General features: G+C 36.7%; 1 protein-coding gene across 8 annotated transcripts in view; it reads left to right on the plus strand.

The window, feature by feature from the left end:
• The first annotated feature begins 5287 nt into the window (after positions 1-5287).
• The window catches only part of LOC121638423 (myosin-10-like), a 72914-nt gene continuing 57084 nt past the window's right edge, over positions 5288-21117 (plus strand). For 5 of the 8 annotated variants that reach the window (XM_041983206.1, XM_041983209.1, XM_041983208.1 and 2 more), the window contains exons 1-3: positions 5288-5447; positions 7605-7986; positions 19541-19697. In XM_041983206.1, the coding sequence (XP_041839140.1) occupies positions 7642-7986; positions 19541-19697 (502 nt within the window). In that variant the 5' untranslated portion in view covers positions 5288-5447; positions 7605-7641. The remainder of the gene's footprint in view (positions 5448-7604; positions 7987-19540; positions 19698-21117) is intronic. The other 3 variants (XM_041983212.1, XM_041983213.1, XM_041983207.1) reach the window with 2 other exon arrangements.

A 21117-nucleotide genomic window follows, 5' to 3' on the forward strand; every position in this document is an offset into this window, starting at 1 on the left:
ATGTGTGTGAATGGATGAATGTGACGTATAAAAGAGCTGTATTTGAATTTTATTTATTATTTTATCTAATTTAAGGAGTCCCTCTTGATGCTACATGTATTTGGACAATGGACAATCATTGATGAATCAACAACAGATGTCGTTGTCTCACAATATTAGCATCTGACAGTGTGAAAGAAAAACAAGTTACACCACCACTCTTTGTCTTCTTTTTCCACTTTTACTCTCCTTTTCCCGGTTGTTTCTTTCACTTTCTTTTGTCCTTGTGTCAGGTCCAGCATTAACATGTAAATTCAGCAATAAACATAATTAGAATACCTAAATATGATGAGAAGTCTTTTTATCCAAAGCTCATCTTGGTAAAGCAAATTTGTTTGGCACAGTATGACAGACAGACCACCATCCTGCTGCCATGATGCTGGACACGACAAGTTAAATAAATAAATAGATAAATTAAAAAAGTCTGGTTGTGCAGAAGGTTTCACACTCAGAGAACAGAAAGAGAAAAATCAGAGGTGTGTGTTGTGTGCTACCAAGCATGAGACAAAGCTTCCATGCAGGAAAAAGTGATGTGTAGGTGCTGATTTTGTTCAGACTCTCTGGTCATTGAAGTGAACAGTTGGCCACAGAAAGAGGAAGATGAGGAAGACTTAGAGCTGGAAAAAACACAGATCAGAATGTCATGGCAGCCAAAACACTGGCTCCTACATTATTATAGTGTTTCTTTGTTTTCAGTCCATCCTTCTAATTTGGCCAAATCAAATATCAAATTATGAGTACGTTCATCTCAAAGCACAAAAGGAAAAAAATATATATATTTTTTTTTTATAAAAACAATATTGTTTTCAATGAAAACTCAATGACTCAGAAAATTTCCTATTAAAATGCAGATATTTTCTGTGACAAAGTGCCAAGAAAGTAATCAACCTATACTGGACACCGTGCCCAAGGAGGTCAAACATGTAAATCCATCCAATCTGCAGCCATGGTGTTGAAAATATCCTATTTGACATTCCTTATCTTTGCCTGCAGAAGATGGAGATTTTCTGATAAACTGCTGTCTAGACAAAAGCCCAAGAGAGGCGGGTGGGGGGGGTGTTGATGAAAGCTCTATTATGCCCCAGTGGCAACTAGTGAAGGCAAAACTTATTAGATAAATCATTTAGAAACAAATTTAGAAACAAATAGTACTTATATATATATATATATATATATATATATATATATATATATATATATATATATATATATATTTAAATTTAATTCTGGCCAACACCAAACCTTAAATATGGACATTTGATTGTTTTATTTAGTTTATTTTAGAGTTACTTGTAATTTAATTGACGATCACGATGACAGCAGCTGTCCTGAAAGTGTTTGTAAAACGGCTCACTACCTCCATCTTGTGGCCAGTTGCAGGTGGCACAGTTTAGGGATGAGTCCGCCTGAAATGTTTTCTGGCTCTTCAGTGGTTGGTATAGCTGTGGTTTGTCTAAAACAGAAACTAAATTTAACCCCGTAACGCTTGATTTTTATTTTTATTTATGTATTAATTAATTTGTTTTACATTTATTTAAAAAAAAAAAAAGTTCAATTAAAAACAGTAAAAAAACAAAAAAAAAAAAACTACGGAAAAAATCACATGAAGAAAAAACTGGAATGAAATAAATGTAACATCAAGGGGTTATTTATATAAATAAAATATTATAAGATTATTTAGATATGGATCAAATTAAGTATGAATAACATGTGTTTTTCTGTGCCTCAAAGCATGTGGTGTATGAAGTTAATGACCAAAAAAAAAAAAAAAAAAACACTGAAAAAACACAACCTGTCACTTTTTTATAAAACATCCCACGTCTGAAATGATGTCATTCTGAGACACCTGCTCATCTTCATCACCACCTTTAACTTCAAATCATGCTGAGTTCACTGTGCGTTGGACAAAATATTTTGTTCTTGCTTCTTTTTTTTCTTTGCTATCAACAGCAAATTCTCAGCAGCAGTTATATCATGAGGTCATGGCTGTCCAGTAAATTTAGATGTTGGTTAGCTTCTACCTTTAAGAGCTTGTCTGACATGGCTTACTGATGAGATTTAGCTCTGAAAAGATTCTGAATGTGGTACAGGTTTGTGCCTTTCTGGACATAATCATTTTTACTGCCTTGTAATTGGTAGACCAGCAGAGTTTTCAGTCACAGCTGATCAGTAGCAACGTTGTTCTGTACATGCAAATGATGCAAAGAAATACAAACACTTTTCAGCTGAGAAAATGCTTTAAAAGTAAACAACTGTCTGATGCAGAAGTGACAAAAGTTCAAATCTAAAACGTAGTGTTTTTCTTGTACTGCTTTTCCTTTGAGTTTTTTAAAATTAAATTTCCTCCACTCTGTTCTGGGTAAATGTTGGCTTTGTGTTCGAAGTTCCTCCCTGATCCTTCTGAGAACACTCTGACTGCTTCAAAAAGTAAATTAAATTCATTTAAGTAACTATCAAATAAAGAAAATGAAAAGAAAATACATCAAAATTTTACTTTATTTAATTGTATTTAAGAACAACCTTTAAAAAACAAAGAATATACCTTTAAAACCTTGGTAAATAGTGTTAGCTTGTAAAAAAAAAATAGGCCTTGTGTGTCTCATTTAACTAGAAATAACACTGAATAAATTAATACAGATAATTGTTTGTTTGATTTTTTTTTAAAAAATGCATCATACAAAATGAGACATTGATAGTGTAGAAGGGAAAAAGAGCTAAAGACATGGCAGACAAATCCATCCATCCCTTTTCTATTCTCATCCAGTTCAGGGTCACAGGGAGGCTGGAGCCTATCCCGGCAATTAGCAGGCAAAATGACAGACAAATAAACTGGGAAATTATATGAATTAAAGAAAACACGATGGCAATTAATTTCTAGAATAAAAAATGACATAATGAAAAAAAATGTTTTGAATTTTTATCAAAACATCAGCTTCTGTTAGGCTGTACTTCTGTGTTACTAAATTTATTCATATTACCTATTCACTTCTGTATTCATTTTGGAGTGTAATATACATCTGGAAATATGGATTCATTTTTCTATTTATTTATACTTGCATACTGTAATCATTTTCAAATTTGCTCAGCAGGTGTTTTACTTATGGGTATGATAGAAAACAAGTGTGATCATAACTCAGGAAGGCAATATTTTACTTGGGTAAAGCACTTCCTCAGAACTACCGTGGTGCAGTTTTTTTCATTCTTGAAAGGAGCCATCATTAATACTATTTCATGCACCTCTGCTTTGCCTGCCAAGAAAGGTCTGTGGGTGGTCTCGAGTTGTCCGCTGCCTACACAAACAAACTCATGCAAATCCTTTAGCAACAGGGTTCAGAAAGCTTCTAATGTAAAGTAGCCTAATGCATCATTTTTAATGCCTTGTTCTATGAGGTTGGTTAACAGATATATAGTTTTACTAAAAAGAAATACATGGTCCTTTTGCTGTTGCATTTCCATGTGTGAACTAATTTGTATTTTCAGGACATATCTGAGCATGTGTTGGGAACATTACTGAAGAAGCCAAAACTGATTTTGATGCCACAAGGTGATATAGAAACAACGCTGTGGCTAGAAGAGAAGAAACAGCCAGATTCAGAACAAACAGAAGCAAACAGTTTCCAGAGAAAATAAAGACCCTGCTGTTTATGTCTGTGTGTGTGTGTGTGTGTGTGTGTGTGTGTGTGTGTGTGTGTGTGTGTGTGTGTGTGTGTGTGTGTGTGTGTGTGTGTGTGTGTGTGTGTGTGTGTGTGTGTGTACGTGTGGGTGTGTGTGTGGGCGCACAGGTAAGTGTGCTTTTAAAATAATCATGTTTGCAATGGAGAAGGCTGTACACCCAAAAGATGATGTGTTATAAACAAAGTGTTAATGGAGGCTGAGAACAGGTTCTTGTCTGGTGGTGAGACTCTTGTCTAGATGGTTCCATGCTAGCAGAGATACAACACAACCCGTTATAAAATGAATTAACTGTATTTTATATCCATGTTACACACATTTTATGTGACCTGCAGCTTCTGGGAGCTTTAAGCTGCAGCCTAGCAATGAGAACCACTCCTGGATGGATAGAAAATAAGTCACCAAATAGTCAACTCACATCATTTACATGAATCACACTCAGGTTCATGATATTTTCTTTCTATTTTGTTGAGATTTATTATCTTGGTAAACGATTGTAGGTCTACTTTATTTACAGTCCTTATTTAAAGTCTCTCTTTTAGCACAGTGCGTGGTGAACTGCAGCAATTCTTTCTTTATGCAGCAGAGGACAGTGTTGTGTTATCAGTTTGTGTGTTAAAGCACGACCTACAGTAAAGAAGTTATTCATTCATTTAATTCTATTTATTTATATATTTCCTTGACCATGAGATGGTATCACTTTATGAAAACTCTATATTTATATTAGAGATGCAACAAATAAACAAAAGATATTAAAGAAAATACATTAGAAGATGAGAACTAACTAGTAATACGAATAATGTCAGACATATTTAAACAAAGAAAATTATATAAAAATAGGTTTTAATGCACTCGATAACTCAAAGAAACTCATAAATTAAATTGTAAAATTTAAGTTTCATTTTTTAAAAATATTTAAACAAATATTTAAATGTTTTATGTGGAAAATTATCTGCTAAAAGTAGTTTAATTTCCCTGAGACAAATATACAGAAATAGAAAATATTATTATTATTATTAATAATAATAATAATAATAATAATGAAGAAGAAGAAGAAGAAGAAGAAGAAAGAATTTATAGCTCATGATAATAAAACCTCGTATTTATGGAACCAAACAAAAACTCAAAAAGCTATAAATAATTGAAGTGCCCAAAAAATGACGGAAAAATATAAACAGAATATCAGTTAATATAAATCCAGCACCTTACACAGTCAAATAATAACTGATATGCACTACTTTTAGATAATACGCACTGTCCAACTGAAAATGTCTTTCATAATGTGTACGGAGGATAGATTCAAAAACGAAATATTGTTTAGAGAGTGGGTGACAAATTAAACCCCCCACCGCACCAATGCCTGTTCAACCAGATGCCGCCCGCGCCATCCAAGTGGGTGCAGGTGTTGTGTTCTTGGGCGGCAGTCGTCAACTATCAAAGTTTTAGGATGGAATTTATTGTTGGACCAATGACAGCAAGGCAACACACTTTGACAGCCAATCACGATCCATATTTTTGTTGTGGGCGTTGCCCAAAAAAGAGAGTGCGGCAGTGTGGTGCATCCTCCCGGGCCGGGGAGAGTTCGGTTGAGAGGGTGCTGGATGGTGGGGGAGAGTACCACTGATGAGAGAGCGGGCGACAGAAAGGACCGTTTTAGCATTCACTGAGGGATTATTAAGCTGATCTTTTGGAAACTGAGAAACACCCGGACAGGTTTTATCAATTTACTGCTCGTGGTAAGTTGTGGAGAGAAGCTCGTGCCGGTAAATTTTGGCCGGGATGTAGCGGTTAGCAACAGTCACCGTTAACGTTAGCTAGCGGATTATTGTGCCATGACTTTTTAATGATGGAGGACGTACCGCTTTGCTAATGCTAGCCGGCGCCTCATAGCCAGTGTTTTATTTCTGCCTGTCCAACGCAGTAATTTAGTCATATGTTGCAGGTATAAGTTTAATCTTAAAGCGCCAGTGTGAAACGGCGTGGCCACTATGAGCCTGCTTTTATCCTCAGCCAGACGTCTTTGAGCCACCCACACCCATGATGGGATTTGTCGGATGAGGCTGCACAGTTCATCCCTAGAATTCCCACTTTTCTTTAAATCGTAGCGATTTAAGTCTCTCCATGGTTCTTATATTGCCTTTTAAATATACAACCGGTGGTATGAACCCACGGCTGTACTTAATTAATTATCAGTGCTGTTGAGTTTTTGCAGGCATCTTTTGGAGCGGGTGGGATCTGAGGCACCGCACGCCAACTTTGAGCTAACCTTAGCTAGCTAAACTAGCCGATGCAGCTGTTCGGCCTGGACAGAGCAAATCAGTCCACGACAAGCCGTTTACACAGCTAACGCCTGTCGCAGTTTCAGCTCTTTGTGTCGGGACATCTTCCCGTGGCAGTGGTTCGATATACAAGTATATGTCCACTGAGTAGAACTGAATAAGGGATGAAAGTGACATTAAAACCAGCAGCCAAGCTGATCCTCCATCCCCTTACCTGACCCAGATTTATGTATACCTGGCGCCTGGTTCACGTATGGGACTATGTTGCTAATTAAACATCATCCACTAAGTTGTGTAATATTGATAAGATGCAAACTGAGGTGGTGCTTGTTGACATGATTGATTATTGCTACTTTAACATTAGAAAAAAACTGTTGCCTGTAACAAGTAACCAGTATCTAATACGCAGTAATATTCAAAATACTTACTGTATGTTTTAAAAAAAAAACCTTCACAACTGATTATCTGAATTTAAAATTAATCTATCCAAAATAAAACAAATGATATTAATTAATTAATTTCCAGAATACTTTGATAATTCTGCTTGTGATTTACATGTAAATATATTTAACACCTTAGATGATAATTTATATTTCTTGTTGTTAACCAGATTTATTATTTCTGCTCTTATTTATCAGCAAGTGTCTCAAATATTGAAGACTTCAACAAGTGAAGTGATATTCTGTAAAGAGACTTATTTTGAGGAAAAAAGAAATTACCCATTCTAATTAGTTATTTTTTATTTAGTTTGTATTTGATCAGAAAATAGGTTGTACCAGGGGCTTTTTTAAAAAAAAAAATCCTATTTATTTATTCTTAAACACAAGAGGATCCAGTTTATTTGACTTGCATCTTTTTTAGTCAAATATTGATATATGTATGGTCATCAGCAAATAGCAGTATAGCCCACTTGTGTAATTTCTATATTTTCTGTGCTTTTTCTGGTCTGTCAGCAATATTACAATAAATTAATGTACATATTTTATTAAATCCAGTGGGCATTGGAGCATTAAGAAAAAAAGAATCCATTAATGTTTACAAGCTATGGCTTACAGCTTGGTTGGATCAATTTCTTAGCTGTAATGGTACATTAATTATGGCGCTACAGCTAATACTTTATATTTGGTTTAAAACAAGGAAAAAGATTTAGCGGTCTTTAAACCGATGTGATCTAAATAGTTTTTTTTTTTTTTTTTTTTTTTTACAGAAAACACTATTTTGACATTATCTAGATGTATTCAGCCACTATGGACCTTTTTTACTATATGTACTGCAGTACAAGGTCATTAAATAAAAAAAATACATCTAACTACACATTTAACTTTAATTGGAATGGATAAGGTAAAAAAAATGTAGGACAGCCTGACTTGTTTTCTCTTTGCTCATTTTGACCTACAGTGGCTTGAACTAAACGTAAATCTTCCCTGCTTGCTGTCTTTTGCTTAATACAGAATTTAAATACTTCTCATCTGGAAAGGACTGTTTTGATACCAAAATGAGCAGTGGTTGATATTCAGTGTAAAGTATGACCTCAAATCATCTTGATTCATGGTGGTCATCTCATTTAATGACTGGCTAAGTGAGAAATCTTCTTTCTTTCATCCCTTGCTTCAGGCGGCCTGGAGTGTTGTACTTCGGGTTTCCAAAAGTGATGTCACAGAGGAGTGGGCAGGAGGACCCGGAGCGGTACCTCTTTGTGGACCGCGCCGTGGTATACAACCCGGCCGCACAGGCAGACTGGACAGCCAAGAGGCTTATATGGATCCCGTCAGAGCGCCACGGCTTTGAGGCTGCGAGCATTCGCGAGGAACGTGGAGATGAAGTGGTGGTGGAGCTAGCAGAGAATGGAAAGAAGGCTGTGGTCAACAAGGATGACATCCAAAAGATGAATCCACCCAAGTTCACCAAAGTAGAAGATATGGCTGAGCTCACCTGCTTGAATGAGGCGTCTGTGCTTCATAACCTCAAAGACCGATACTACTCCGGCCTCATATATGTGAGTATGAGAAGGAAACCATGTCAAATAGCTATATATAATATTGTGATAAGAGTTTCTGTAACCAGTGACAATGCATCATGCAGGACACACACAGAAAATGAGGATTGGATAAAGCACATTATAAATGTTTAGCATACAATTATGTTTTGCTACCCCAGGACTTGCTGAAGAGAATGTATGTCCCAGCTGGCCTGGGAGTGGCTGGATATTTCCGAGAAGCAGCTTGTGGAAGTGCCATAGAACAGAAAGGCCTCAGCTCCTACTTGCTATTCCTCACTACTCTGACTCTTAAATGGACTGAGAGTAGAAGGTCTGGGAAGATGCATCGGTAGCTCAGTAAAGGGCTGGACATCGGTCTTGACAATGTCTGCACAGTTTAATGGAATTCATTAGCTTTGCAGAACCACTAGATTGAGGTTTATTGTGTTAGTTAGATATTCACTGGCTAATCTTACAGTTTGAGCTTGCTTAGGTTTTGATCAGTTTTGCTTATGGAGGCAGAATATAACACTAAGACTCCTGCCAAGTCATTCCTTTCAGTCATGTCTTAAATCCCAGCAGAAATCAGTTGTAGCATGTTTTTCTATAGTAACAGCAGTCTACTGGTATCCCCCTGTTTTATTTGCTGTGTATGGGATGTTTTTAGTCTGCAAACTTCAAGCTTGGAGACCAGCCGGTTTAAATGTGAGAACTAAAAATAACGTTGCGATCATATGAAATCACTTCCATATCAACACGTTCAATTTGCTGATGTAGCTCATCCATTGGATTGCGTGGAGGTGTGGATGTGTTTGTTTGTGCTAAGGAATGTAACAGCTGTAAAACAAGCTGTAAATTAGTGTAATGCTATGATTCCAAAAAGACAACTCGCACAGTAAACATATGGTTTCAGACATGATTATAAGTGGCTTTCTTCTCCATGATGCAACAAATGCAGCAGTGAAGAGGAGGAAAGGCCATGTTTGAACATGTGCATATTGAATTTAAAAAGAAGTGTTTATGTATGCATGAATGTTGCTTTGTGTTTTTAAGATGAAGCAGGTACTTGTATACAATAAAACTAACCTGGTCTGGTCCACTGTAACACCTACATTCATCTGCTTAGCATTTCATAACAGATTCTCTGAATTTATGAGACTTAAGTTTCCTTAAATGAAAAAGGCGTCATGTCCCAAAAAGGAAAAGGAGTCTTAACAGTTAATTGATCATAGCTGATAAATATTTGATTATTCAGGTGATGGGCTGATTGTTAAAGTTACACTTAAAGTGTCCAGTTTTGGTCACTTTACTAAATGGTTAAAGTCTGATTCTGTTCTTATTCGTATAGGAGCTACATTGGTGTTGCCATCAAGCGTAAAGTTTATTTGTTGGGTTTAAATAAAGGAAAGAGCATGTATGTATTTTCAGAGGGCTTTTAATGGAGTAAGAAGCGACCCCAGCCACATGTCAGTGCTGAGTCACACGGTAACCAATCGCCATAACTGAGCTCTTTGTGCTCACTGATAAGCAACATCTGTCCTCTTAAGTAACTGAATTCTTTTTTTTCCTTCGTTTTCAGTGTTACTGTGAGAAAACCGATGGCTAATTTACAGCTAATTCATGTCAGCTTCTGTGTGATTATTGCTGCTCTGAAGATCACAGACGTAGCTTTTGTTCTGGTTGAAGTATTTTGTTTTTATGTGGCTATATTTGATTCTTATCAATCTCTTTTCAAGTCCCCAAGTGTAAAAATGAAGGAACAAGGAGTTTAAAGAGGTTTGATTTAGATGCACGAAGAGCTGTCTTGGTCTGCTTCTAAAGCATTTCTGGCCGCGTGTTTCCTGTCCGGCGTTTAAGCAGCTGATTGTCTGACTATTTTAAACTGGACCAACAGAGCACATCAGTCTAACCTTTGTGTTGACTTTGGTGCACGGAGGATTCATGAAGTGGTGTGTGGTAATTAGGATGTTTATAAGAGTTTAGCATTAGATTACTTTAGAAAAAAGAGATAACAGGTTAATGGTCTACATAGCTGTAAGACCAGTGTTTTTTTTAGAAATTTATCTGGTTATACCATGATTAGTCAAACATGACTCATGGGATTTGTTTTTATTACTGAAACCTAAAATCAGGACTTTTTTTTCTTATGAACATGTTTCATAAAGAGAAAAGAGAAACTTTGCTGTGGACACAATTGTTGCGTCGTACATGTATGGTTGGAAATCTAAGATTCTTGTCATTTGATTGTTAAAACATTTTACAATGCTGTAACCACAGTGGGTACTGTCAGCAGTTAAAATAAAAATAAAGGCAGATTAGCTTAATAGAAATTTACTAATGGATATTTTTCCAGCAAAAAAGAGACATTTATTAACCATCCTGTTAAGGGACAGTTTTGGCCCAAAAAATTTTTTTTTAACATATTTTATTAATATATTTCCACTGATCTGGTAGCTGTGCCTGATCTTTTACATATTTACTCCAGTTGGCATCAAAATTGTTCTTGAAGTAGTGATTTCTATGTCGGGTTCACAGGTTTCTATAGAAAGAAAGTTGATGTCCCTCTTCTGTTGTGTGTACAGTGAATTAACTATTACTGAGCTTGTTTAAGACTCAGCCATCAAATTGCTAATGGAAAAAAAGTATATTTAAATGTCCAGTGTAGGAATATCACAATTATTTAATACCACAATTGATCACAGTATTAAACATCATCATTAATTACTTGTTTAGATCCCTCAATATTGTCACTTTCCTTAAAGGATTATGTCTGAACCGTATCAGAAGATCAGTGCAAGTTGGAATGAAAAGAAAAAAAGCACAACATCCATGTGTAGCTGCTTGTGTTGATTTGTTTTGTTTCATGTTAATTGAAGGTGAAAGTGCAGCAGAGGAGTTACATGTGAGGTCATCTTTGTTCGACTTGGGTTGGACTTGTAGTGCAACGTGACAAGTGAAGCGGAACGTAACGTTACGTTATACAGATAAGAACTTTTGCAGGATAGTTCCATTGTTAAAACATAATCAACTCGGCATGACGTTGGTACCTTTTTATGTTATCAGTGTGCAATGGTCTGTAAAAGAAACCATATTTAGTTCCAGATATCTGGTCTTGTTTCTTTATTTGCTCTGTTCCAGTATTATTTATGTGTCAAAAAGCAGATATTCTGCTAAAGGAAGCTGGAAGTCAAAGTTAGCTGGATGCTTTTCCTGTTCCTAAATTCTCTGTTCAGGGTTGAAAAGAAATGTTCAAAACCATTTTTAAAATGTGGTTTCCTCCCAAGTCCAGGTTGAGGTCCTGTAGCCTCTTCCATTTGTTTTCTCTTAGGAAAAAAATCCAGAATAAATATGTAGCATTTATTTATAGTTTTACACAGAAGAGAAGAATTAGTTGGAATGAGACTTTTTGTTTACTTCTTGTTGTATTCTTCTGTTTTGTTGCCGTTAGGGCTGCAACGATTAGTCGACGTTGTCGACAATAGTCAACAATAAAAATAGTCAACAACTAATTTACCCATCGACTATTGTCAGCAAATAAATAAACAAACCTACAGAGTGAGACATCGTCTTCTTTTCCTTTCTCTGCTGAGAGTTGCTCGTGTGCAATAAAGTTGCCAGGGGAAAAATATGGCGGCCGACCGGGAAACAGAATGGTGCCAGAGGACGTCAAAAGTCTGAAACAACTTCACGGTAAACTTACAAATGAATTAAATACAAGTGAGATTTGTAAAGCGGACCTTGCGTACCACGGACGTATGTCTGCAATGCTCGAACATTTAAAGACGAGGCAGGTCGGACTTAAGCCTGGTACACACAACGATTTTTTTAATCTTATGAGATTTTTTATCTGGTCGAGACCTCACACGTGAAGATAAAAAAAATAGGTTTGATCATATTGTGTGTGGTGTGTTCTGAAAATAATCACAGAACAACACACACAGGACAATGCTGTCCAGCAACTCATCTACAATCTAGTCCTCCGAGCCGGACAAACGTCGAAACATAGAAGAAGAACCATAGCAACAACCGGCAAAAAACAAAGAAGAAGAAACATAGTAACAACGGGAAAACACACAGCATGAATGGGAATATATAGGATGAGGGAATGATGGTGGTTTTGGGACTATTGTTAACAGAAAAAGCCAGAACTGAAAAACATAAGACTGGAGACAGCATGAACACCGACTTTATTTACTTGTTCCCCAGCTAGCTCACTCTCTGATTGGCTACATTCCATACCATGTCACCATCCATGCAGTCACAATGCACGAGCAGTCGTCGTTCTTCAGAAATCGCCTCTGAAATATTAAACATGTTCATTGTTCCCAATTGTCGGCTACGACCCGTTTTATAGCAGATTGTCAGGACAAATCGGCTCGTAACACACCTCAGATCAAATGATGATTGGACAGGGAAATCTCACGATGATCAGGCGTTTGCCCTCTGAGGTCGGGAAGAGGCAAAATCGGGACATAAACAGCCCAAAAATCGTTATGTGTGTACCAGGCTTTACATAACAACCTCATGCAAGATTTCAAAGATCCATTTAATAATTGTGAGATACATAATCCGATTGGTCGACTAGTCGTTTTAATAGTCGGTGACTAATCAACCATCAGAATAGTCATTAGTTGCAGCCCTAGTTGCCATCAAAAGATATAAATAAATAAATAAAACTTAAAGATCTATAAGCTGTTGATATGATTTTACACAGTGTTGTATAATTAATTAATGCATAATAATGTTGAGAATTGTGATACTGTGATTATTTATCAGACAACAACCAACAAAATCTATTAATTGTGACGTCCCTAAGCGAGAAGAATTGTTCAGAAAGTAAACTGTCTGCAGGGAGTCTGTTTTGTGGGCTGTGTTTGCACATGCTTCAGAAGCATAAATTGCAGTTTTGGAAGTTTTTGAAAGTTTCTGAGGTTAAAATATGGCACTTCAAAACTAAATCTACACTAGGATGTAGATGAGACATGTGCAAATGATGATGTGTGCTGTTATTTTCCTAATTTTTTTTTTAATCCAAGAAGCATCCACTCATCTCAGCTGAGTTGGCTGTATTTAGGCTAGCACCCTCTCAAAGCTGTTAAGCAGCCCACAGTGATCACAGGTTAGTCATTTTAATCAAGATTTGTTTGTCGAGATTAAGAACACCTCCAGATTTAGGGCAAATATAAATCAACAAATGTAAATATCTTAAATATGCCCACCCAGATATGACTGGAAATAATTCAAATGTGTTTAGCAAATTATGCCTTGATGTCCATGTACAGCCCAGTTACTCCGTCAGACTGGAAGAGATTGTATGATGCAATATTGTTATATGTAGGGCTGGATAATAGAGCAAAAACTATTATCATGATATTATTTTCTGTACTGATCCACATGAATCACAATATAGTTTTTTATGCTATGACTAAAGTATACTTTTTGTCATCTACCGCAACAGTTTGGGAAGTTAAGTTTATTTTCATTCTTATACCTTATACATCCTGTAAACTCAAGTTAATGTTTACAAGCAGCAGAATTCAGCAGGTTTTGAGTGTTTGTCCTGCCAAAGTCAGCGCCAGTAACGCAGCGTAACGTTAAAGTTCATTTGGCAGACACTACTGCCAGTTCATGAGTAACAAATCTCTGTATGGCCAGATTACTGTACAGAGCTGAGTCTGTAGCATCTGTGCACATAGAAGAGGTGGGGAGGGTGGCTTGTTGGCCATCTGGTAACGTTACCCCCACCCTCCATACATATGGGCAGTTGCAGACTATTACCACCATTAGTGATACTAGTCTTCTGCCATTAACTTTATTTCTGTAAATATTTCTGCTGTTTTTCATAAATTTGCATCATATATAATTAATCTTTTTGTCGATAATATTTAGCATGTTTGGTGGTTACCATTAAAACCAGGCACAGCGCTCATGTATTGAGAAAGTGTATCCCCCTCAGTCCTTTGCATACACAGTCAAGGCTACACCTGCAGCATGTATTGGTTGAGTCAACATTTTTCCAGTTCAACAACTGGGTTAGTGGGCCCTTGCCCCCCACCTCAAGCCCACTGGCTGTACCAGACAGCGTAATTAAAGGAATGTGGCTATGCCGCCTAGCCAAGCATGGCAACCAGACAGGTAAATATGTAAGATGTAGCAGGGGAAAAGTCACTAGCAGAGGGACTTTTCTTGTAGGATGACGATTTGTCATATAACAATGACAGAAGTGTATGCAAATTAAAAATAAAGCTTTCTTGCATTAAGTTTTATTAAAGCACTAATATTCTGTAATAATCCTAGATGTGAAAATCTAATCCTGATCAAGTTTAGGTAGTCATGGTCATGAATTATCCACCAAAATTAATCTGGTAGTCTGCGCTGTAAACCGTACCCCATTAGCTGTTGTGCATTAATGTTTTCAGCAGCAGCAGCAGACAAGTCTGGGATTAACCCTGTCCTGGCCTGTCTGGCTGCACGTCTGTTGGCATTATACTGCTGAAGAGCATCTTTACTGCTGTTTACCAAAATCACCCATCTTCTGCATCTCATTTCCACTGCCAATCACAAAACGGGATTTCTGAATAAAATTATTGTTTTTGATGCAGAAAACAAGATTTCCACACATGAGGAAGATGAGTGAGTGGAGCAGGGATGACACTTGGCATTTTGCCAGTAACCCATAGCCATTTTCTGAAGTGATGTGTGAATTTATACCATGTGCAATACAGTAATAACGCAAGATGTAGCATGTAGGAATGATAAGAGAGAATTCATGGCATTCACCCGGTTCTGGTACTCAGAAATTTTTCTACACTATGACCAAATTTGTGGTCATTAGTATGATATACAGATGTCACAATTACAGATTTTCTTGGTATAATAATTTGTAAAAGAAATCATATCATTATTACAGTTATTATGCATTAACGTCACAACATCAACACATATAGGTCTTAGTTTTTTTGTTGTTTTTTTTTAATCGAATGCCAACATAAGATAATGGCAGCAAAGTAAAGTAACCAGGAAATCTAATTTCATCTAAATTCCTTCTGCTCTGTAAACAATAACAAAATCCTACTTATTAATTGTGGATTTCTCTCAGAGAAAACAGATGGAAGAGGCTTCAGGACCTCGACCTGGACTTAGGAAGCTTCTTTCTGGAAATTACATTGTAAAAGAATTATTTTGATCATTTCTTAGACACGCAGGGAAAAAGTTGAAGTTATTTCAGACTTTTGACGTTCTCTGCCGCAGTAATGTTCCCTAGTCGGCCGCTATATTTTTCCCCTTGCGGACTTGATTGCGCATGTGCAACTCTCAGCAGAGTTAAGAAAAGAAGACGATGTCTCACGCTGTAGTTTTTTTTGTTTTTGTTTTTTTTTTTGCTCATGTGCCCAGCAGAGATGGGTAAAAAAGACGATGTCTCACTGTAGAGTTTTTTTTTTTTGCCGACAATAGTTAGTTGTCGACTATTTTTATTGTCGACTATTATTGACAACGTCGACTAATCGTTGCAGCCCAAGTTTATATCGATATCGGAATTATATCGAATTGTATCGACTGAAATTAAGAAATATATTGTGATAAAAGTTTTGGCAATATCGTCCAGCCCTACCTTAGTGGTTCACTATGGTTCACTCAGTGGTTTTAACTGATGTTAAAAAACAAAACCATTCTTTTGTACTGATTGTAAAAGCTTTACAGTGCTCCCACCTCTGCACTGGAATTTTCTATTAACACACCCTTTGCTCTGAGGTTGTTGCCCAAAAATGCCCAAATAAGAAGAATCAAGGGAGGTATACACAGTTGGGAAATCTCTGCAGAGAAGTACACCAACACCCACTACTAGTGGGTAAAAAACACAATTACTTTTGTGTGAGCTTTTATGTTTTTATTCACACATAACATTTGCGCATCATTATCAGCATGGCTAGCAATTTTTGTTTTGAATTTATGTTTTTTTATGGTTGTAAATTCTACAAAAATAAGATTAAAGTGAATTCATAAGAACTAATTCTTTACTTGGTGGATGTCAAGAGTAATATTATAGTAACTTCCAGTTCTACTGGTGCTGCACACATATTTGCCCAATGCTCCTTCCTTCTTATACAATCCGAATGATTTCCAAGTGTTTGATTTGATTAATCCTTGTAAGCCATATCAACGTTGGTCGTCAGATGGGTTTTTTAGAAGTGTTGATTTTGCAAGCAACAGCCTTGGGCATATACAGCACCTTCACCTTGATCTGCATACAGCACACAGTGAGCTGACTGGCTTGGAGGCTGTTTAAATAGTGTGTACACTTAACTTAGAGCACATGCACACCAGGCATGGTGCCTCTTGACGGGAAGTGGAACATGTTTTTTAAAAGTTCTGATTCATTTGAGTAGTGCAGCATGAATGCAAACTTGGTCTGGAAGAATGTTTCACCCCCCAACTCATCCCCAATCGTACAGAGTCTAGTGGACTGTCCTGGTGCGAATACACCCTCACTGACTGGTGGTGCTGTCGACTCAATCTGATGTTGACTTACTTCTGACTGTAGGGTCTGCAGCAACATCCTAGTCAACCAGATTTTAAAGACGCATTATGTAACTTTCCAACTGTAAAACTCTGTGTTCTGGACCTTTTTGATGACACAGTGACATCAATAACATGCATTTTTGTAGCAGTTGCTGTCCAGCAGCCTTGTGAGGCTGAGAAACCGTATACAGCTTTATACAGCCTTTTCATATGGGAAGCTGTGTGACATTGCAGCAAAGTTTCGCTTTCTGCACCGCATCCCACTAAAGGAGACGGATATAAGCACACCAGCTGTTTTAAATGCACACCTTGTCTGATTCAGCAAAGAAATGCAAGGAGACATTATCTGAGGAAGAGAGGAAAAGAAAAAAGGACAAAACAAGACATAAGATAAGATTTTTTTTTTTTGGAACTTTTTATTTTAGAATTTCACATCACAATTAACATTCCTGACAGACTTTGTATAAGTGACCAATCGTTCAGGTTATACTGTAAGGAGGAGAGAGCGAGAAGAGAAAAAAAAAAAAAAAAAAAAAAAGGGGGAGTTTTCTGGTTACAATAACTGTGACAGGTAAAGAGAACAGTAATAATAATAATCACCGGACAGACTTTTCATAATAGGGGCATAGATCAATATTTCTTCCAACCAATTCTCTCTCCTATTCGTTACACCCCAGGTATCCTGAAACACACGTCCATCTTTGCTCAAAATTGTCCAATGTCATTTGTAGAACTGCCGTCATTCGTTCCATTGTGTATACATATTTCAGTCTCTGAGTCCATTGATCTATGGTTGGTGGTTTCACCTCTCTCCAATTCACTGTAATCATTTTCTTTGCTATTAATAAGAGGATCCTCAGTATATATCGTTGGTCTGAATTGTACGAATCTTTGGGTATTGCTCCTAACAAAAACAGCATTGGTTCCAAAGTAAGGTCTATCTCTAAGATAGTGTTAATTTCTTTTCTAACCTTATCCCAAAATCCTTGTATTACTGGGCAGTCCCAGAATACATGAGTGGTGTCACCAACAGTTCCACATTTTCGCCAACATAGTGCCGCATTGGGATTTTTTGCATATTGGGAGATGATTAAGGGGGTATTAAAAAATCTGATTTTTACCTTCCAATCAAACTCTTTCCATAGTTGACTATTTATTTCTTTATGACATCCTACCCATATGTCTGTCCAAGTAGAGTCTTCAATTATGACATTTAATTCTAGTTCCCATTTTTCCTTGATATACTCAGTGTTTTGTTTAGTATCTGATGCTAACCTCTTATATATATTAGATATGTGTTTTTTTGTGGGGAAATGTTTTTCTAGAATGTTGATAAAATATTTTTCTATTTCATTTGGGCATAAGATAAGATTGAGTATCTAACTGACTGGAGAGCGCTCACAGTACAGGTAGGATGCAAGATGGATATCAAATTAACCGCTGATAAGGGGCACGTCACAGAGAAAATTGCAAAAGTTCTGTAGTGCGACTTTAAAATGTAGAATCGGTTCATCAACCGATTCATTGCACATTTTATCCAATTCAGAGGGTGCCATACATATTTCTTTACAGCACCACACCCTGGCATTTGAATGTCAACACAGTGGCTGATTAAGGTGTACCATGGCTAATTCAGCAAAGAAACTCACAATGACATTATCAGAGGAAGCAAAAACGAAGGAAGGCAGAAAGTGACAGCGCTAGAGATCAACATTGGACTGACTTCTATTGTCAGGACAGATCTTAGGAAAGGGACAGGATGCAAGATGGATGCTGAATTAGCTGTTGTTAGGGGGCACCACTGTGTGAGAAACTGCCCAAGTTTAGTAGTGGGGCTTTAAAGTTGATCCGTTTCTATTAATTTCTGCTGCTTGACTGGTCAGGTTTGCTTGCAGAAAAAAGTCTTATCAGTTCCTAAATGCACCAGTAAAGAGGTCCTGGAAGAGAGCTTTATAGATTGTTAAAGAGTCACATCCAATGCAATCCAAAGTACTGTAGTTCAATAAGGATATGGGAGTTTCCTTTAATGAACTTGTGTGTTGCATGAAATTGATATTTGGATGTATTGTATCAACTATAAAAACCATTATTCATATAATTATAGTTATAAGTAATGATTGTTGATGTCCAGTCCATGCACTCACCCATTTCTGTTGTTACTATGGCAGCGCACTAAAAGGATCATTTGCGTTTTTATGCACCACCACTGTCCTTTTACAGTAAATTATTCAATCAATGCTCATAAATATTGAAGTGTTTTTAATGTTAACTGTGACATTATAGTTGTTGTTGGACTGATTAAAAATTAGTGTTGTCAAAAAAAAGAAAAATCTAAGATAATTGATTCTTTAAAAAAAAAAAAAAATCTGTGTCTAGTTAGATATTAACTAGCACGGGTATCAATACTTAGTGTTTGCTGGTTTACGGAAAGGACCGGCCGCCTCTACCCATTTTAAAGAGGCCCTGCATCGGGCAGCATCTTCCTGGAGGACCCTGGTGGGTTCTGCTCCATAACCAGCCTGAAAATAAATTGTGTGAATTACAGTCAGATATTAATGCCTTTTAATGTAGACAGAAACATTTAAAAAGCTCATTTTTAAAATAGTTTTTAAAAAGTAAATAATCTTTACTAGTTCGTTCTATTGTTTACTTGCTCTCATCTTCAGTATTGTGAAGAAAAATAAATTATGTAAATAAGTACACTAACTAGTGGCTGAAGTTTTTTTTTGTTTTATATTTTTTGCACCACAGTGAGCAAACAGACTGGACATTGTTCAGACTGTATCTTTACTTGAAATAATAGGGCATTAAAATAATGCATTTATTTTACACTGTTAATGTCATTTCTTAGATTTATTTTTATATATTTTTGTTGTTTTGTTTGGATTGTGGTGTTTTTGTGGTGTTCTAACTTTGATTAAAAATAAAATCCCCTCTATAGTATCGAAAATAGTATCAAGCACCATCTTTAGTATCGGTATTATGTTTGAAATTTTAGTATTGTGACAACCATATTAACAGTTAACCGTGTTTTTATTTCTTTTCTTTGTAGACCTACTCCGGTCTCTTCTGCGTGGTCATTAATCCATACAAAAACCTTCCCATCTACTCGGAGAACATCATTGAGATGTACAGGGGCAAGAAGAGGCATGAAATGCCCCCTCACATATACGCCATCTCTGAATCTGCATACAGATGCATGCTCCAAGGTAAGTCTGGGTTTTCTCTTGCCTATCTCACTCCACCACACTGATGAAAATGACCACTTTAATACACTTTAAAATGTCATTGAATGTCAGTGTGTTGGGTTCAAAGACTTTTTGAGACTTTCTGCCGTTTTTCATGTGAAGTAAAGGTTATATTGACTTAGTGTCATTTAAGGTGTGGGGGGGAGTATCATGATCTTTTTGTGGATGTTTAAGAATTATCAAATGATTGGAAACTAGCCTTAAGAGCACCAAGCAGAAAATCTCCCCATCTTTTATCTGTACGATTATTATTTATGTCCAAGCATGTCTTGTTTGACATTGGTATGATTTGTGTGCTTTAGTTTTCACATTCTTCAACTTTTAATTCACTTAAGAAAACAAAATTTGGTTTGTAAGGGCAGTCCAGGCTGGATGATGTCTTCAAAGATCTTTGCCTTTTAGTTGGCAAGACTCCAGACTCTGAGCAGTGACTGACTAGGATCCGACCAGCAAGAACAGAGAGGGTGACCCCATTGTGCTTGACAATAGGTCCTTTGTGTGATTGCTTGGGCTGACCAGTGGGGGTGGTGACAAACTGGACAGTCTCTTCGGCCCTTTTAGGCTTTGCTTTCCTCATGCTGGTGCACAGAAGGAAGTTTTGGAAGCCTCGATTATGCAGTTTGATTACATAAAATTTTATTTATGGTTATTGCAAGTACACATTAGCTTTATTTTAAAATGCTGTAAGTGCTATTGGACTCATTAATCCTGCTAGTTTCTTTTTGATACTACCATTATGAAGGACATAATAAAAGACATTTCTTCATGTCCGTTATTCTGTTTTTAAATAAATGATCATACACACGTGTCTTTGAGTACACAAGCCTGACTTGTCAGTTTTAATGCTACCCCAACCCATTTGTGGGCATATCAGAACGAACAGTTGTGGATGAAAAGGAGGTTTGTAGGTTGGAGATTAGTGGAGGCCAGCTGCTTTCAGCTGGGGCCTTGAGCATTTCAGCATCCTGGTTAATATCCAGCTGTATAGATTAGCTTGTGTAAGTTATTTTCCTTTTTTCTCTGAACTGGTTGTGAAAGCACTGGAAGGCTTCATGCTGGTGGATGTCATTAGTTTCATTCTGCTCTCCTGTTGGGAGTTGGAGATGTGGATGGAATTCCCAACATTATGTCATTTTTTTATCTTAAAGCTAAAAAAACTGTGATAAAATAGATTTTATGATAAATTAATGTCATAGTTTTAAAACAAAACAAAAAAACGTTAAATCAAATGACAAAATATATTGTTCAGTTGTTGGTTCACTCGTCGCTTTGATGTGAAAATCAGATCATGACATGAAGTCATTTTGCAATTATACTTAGAAATATTTTTTGCACAGAAGGTTTTAATTTTTTTTTTCCATCCAATCACCCAACTGCAGCC

Source organism: Melanotaenia boesemani, chromosome 4, assembly GCF_017639745.1.
Source record: "Melanotaenia boesemani isolate fMelBoe1 chromosome 4, fMelBoe1.pri, whole genome shotgun sequence".
NCBI classification, from domain to species: domain Eukaryota; kingdom Metazoa; phylum Chordata; class Actinopteri; order Atheriniformes; family Melanotaeniidae; genus Melanotaenia; species Melanotaenia boesemani.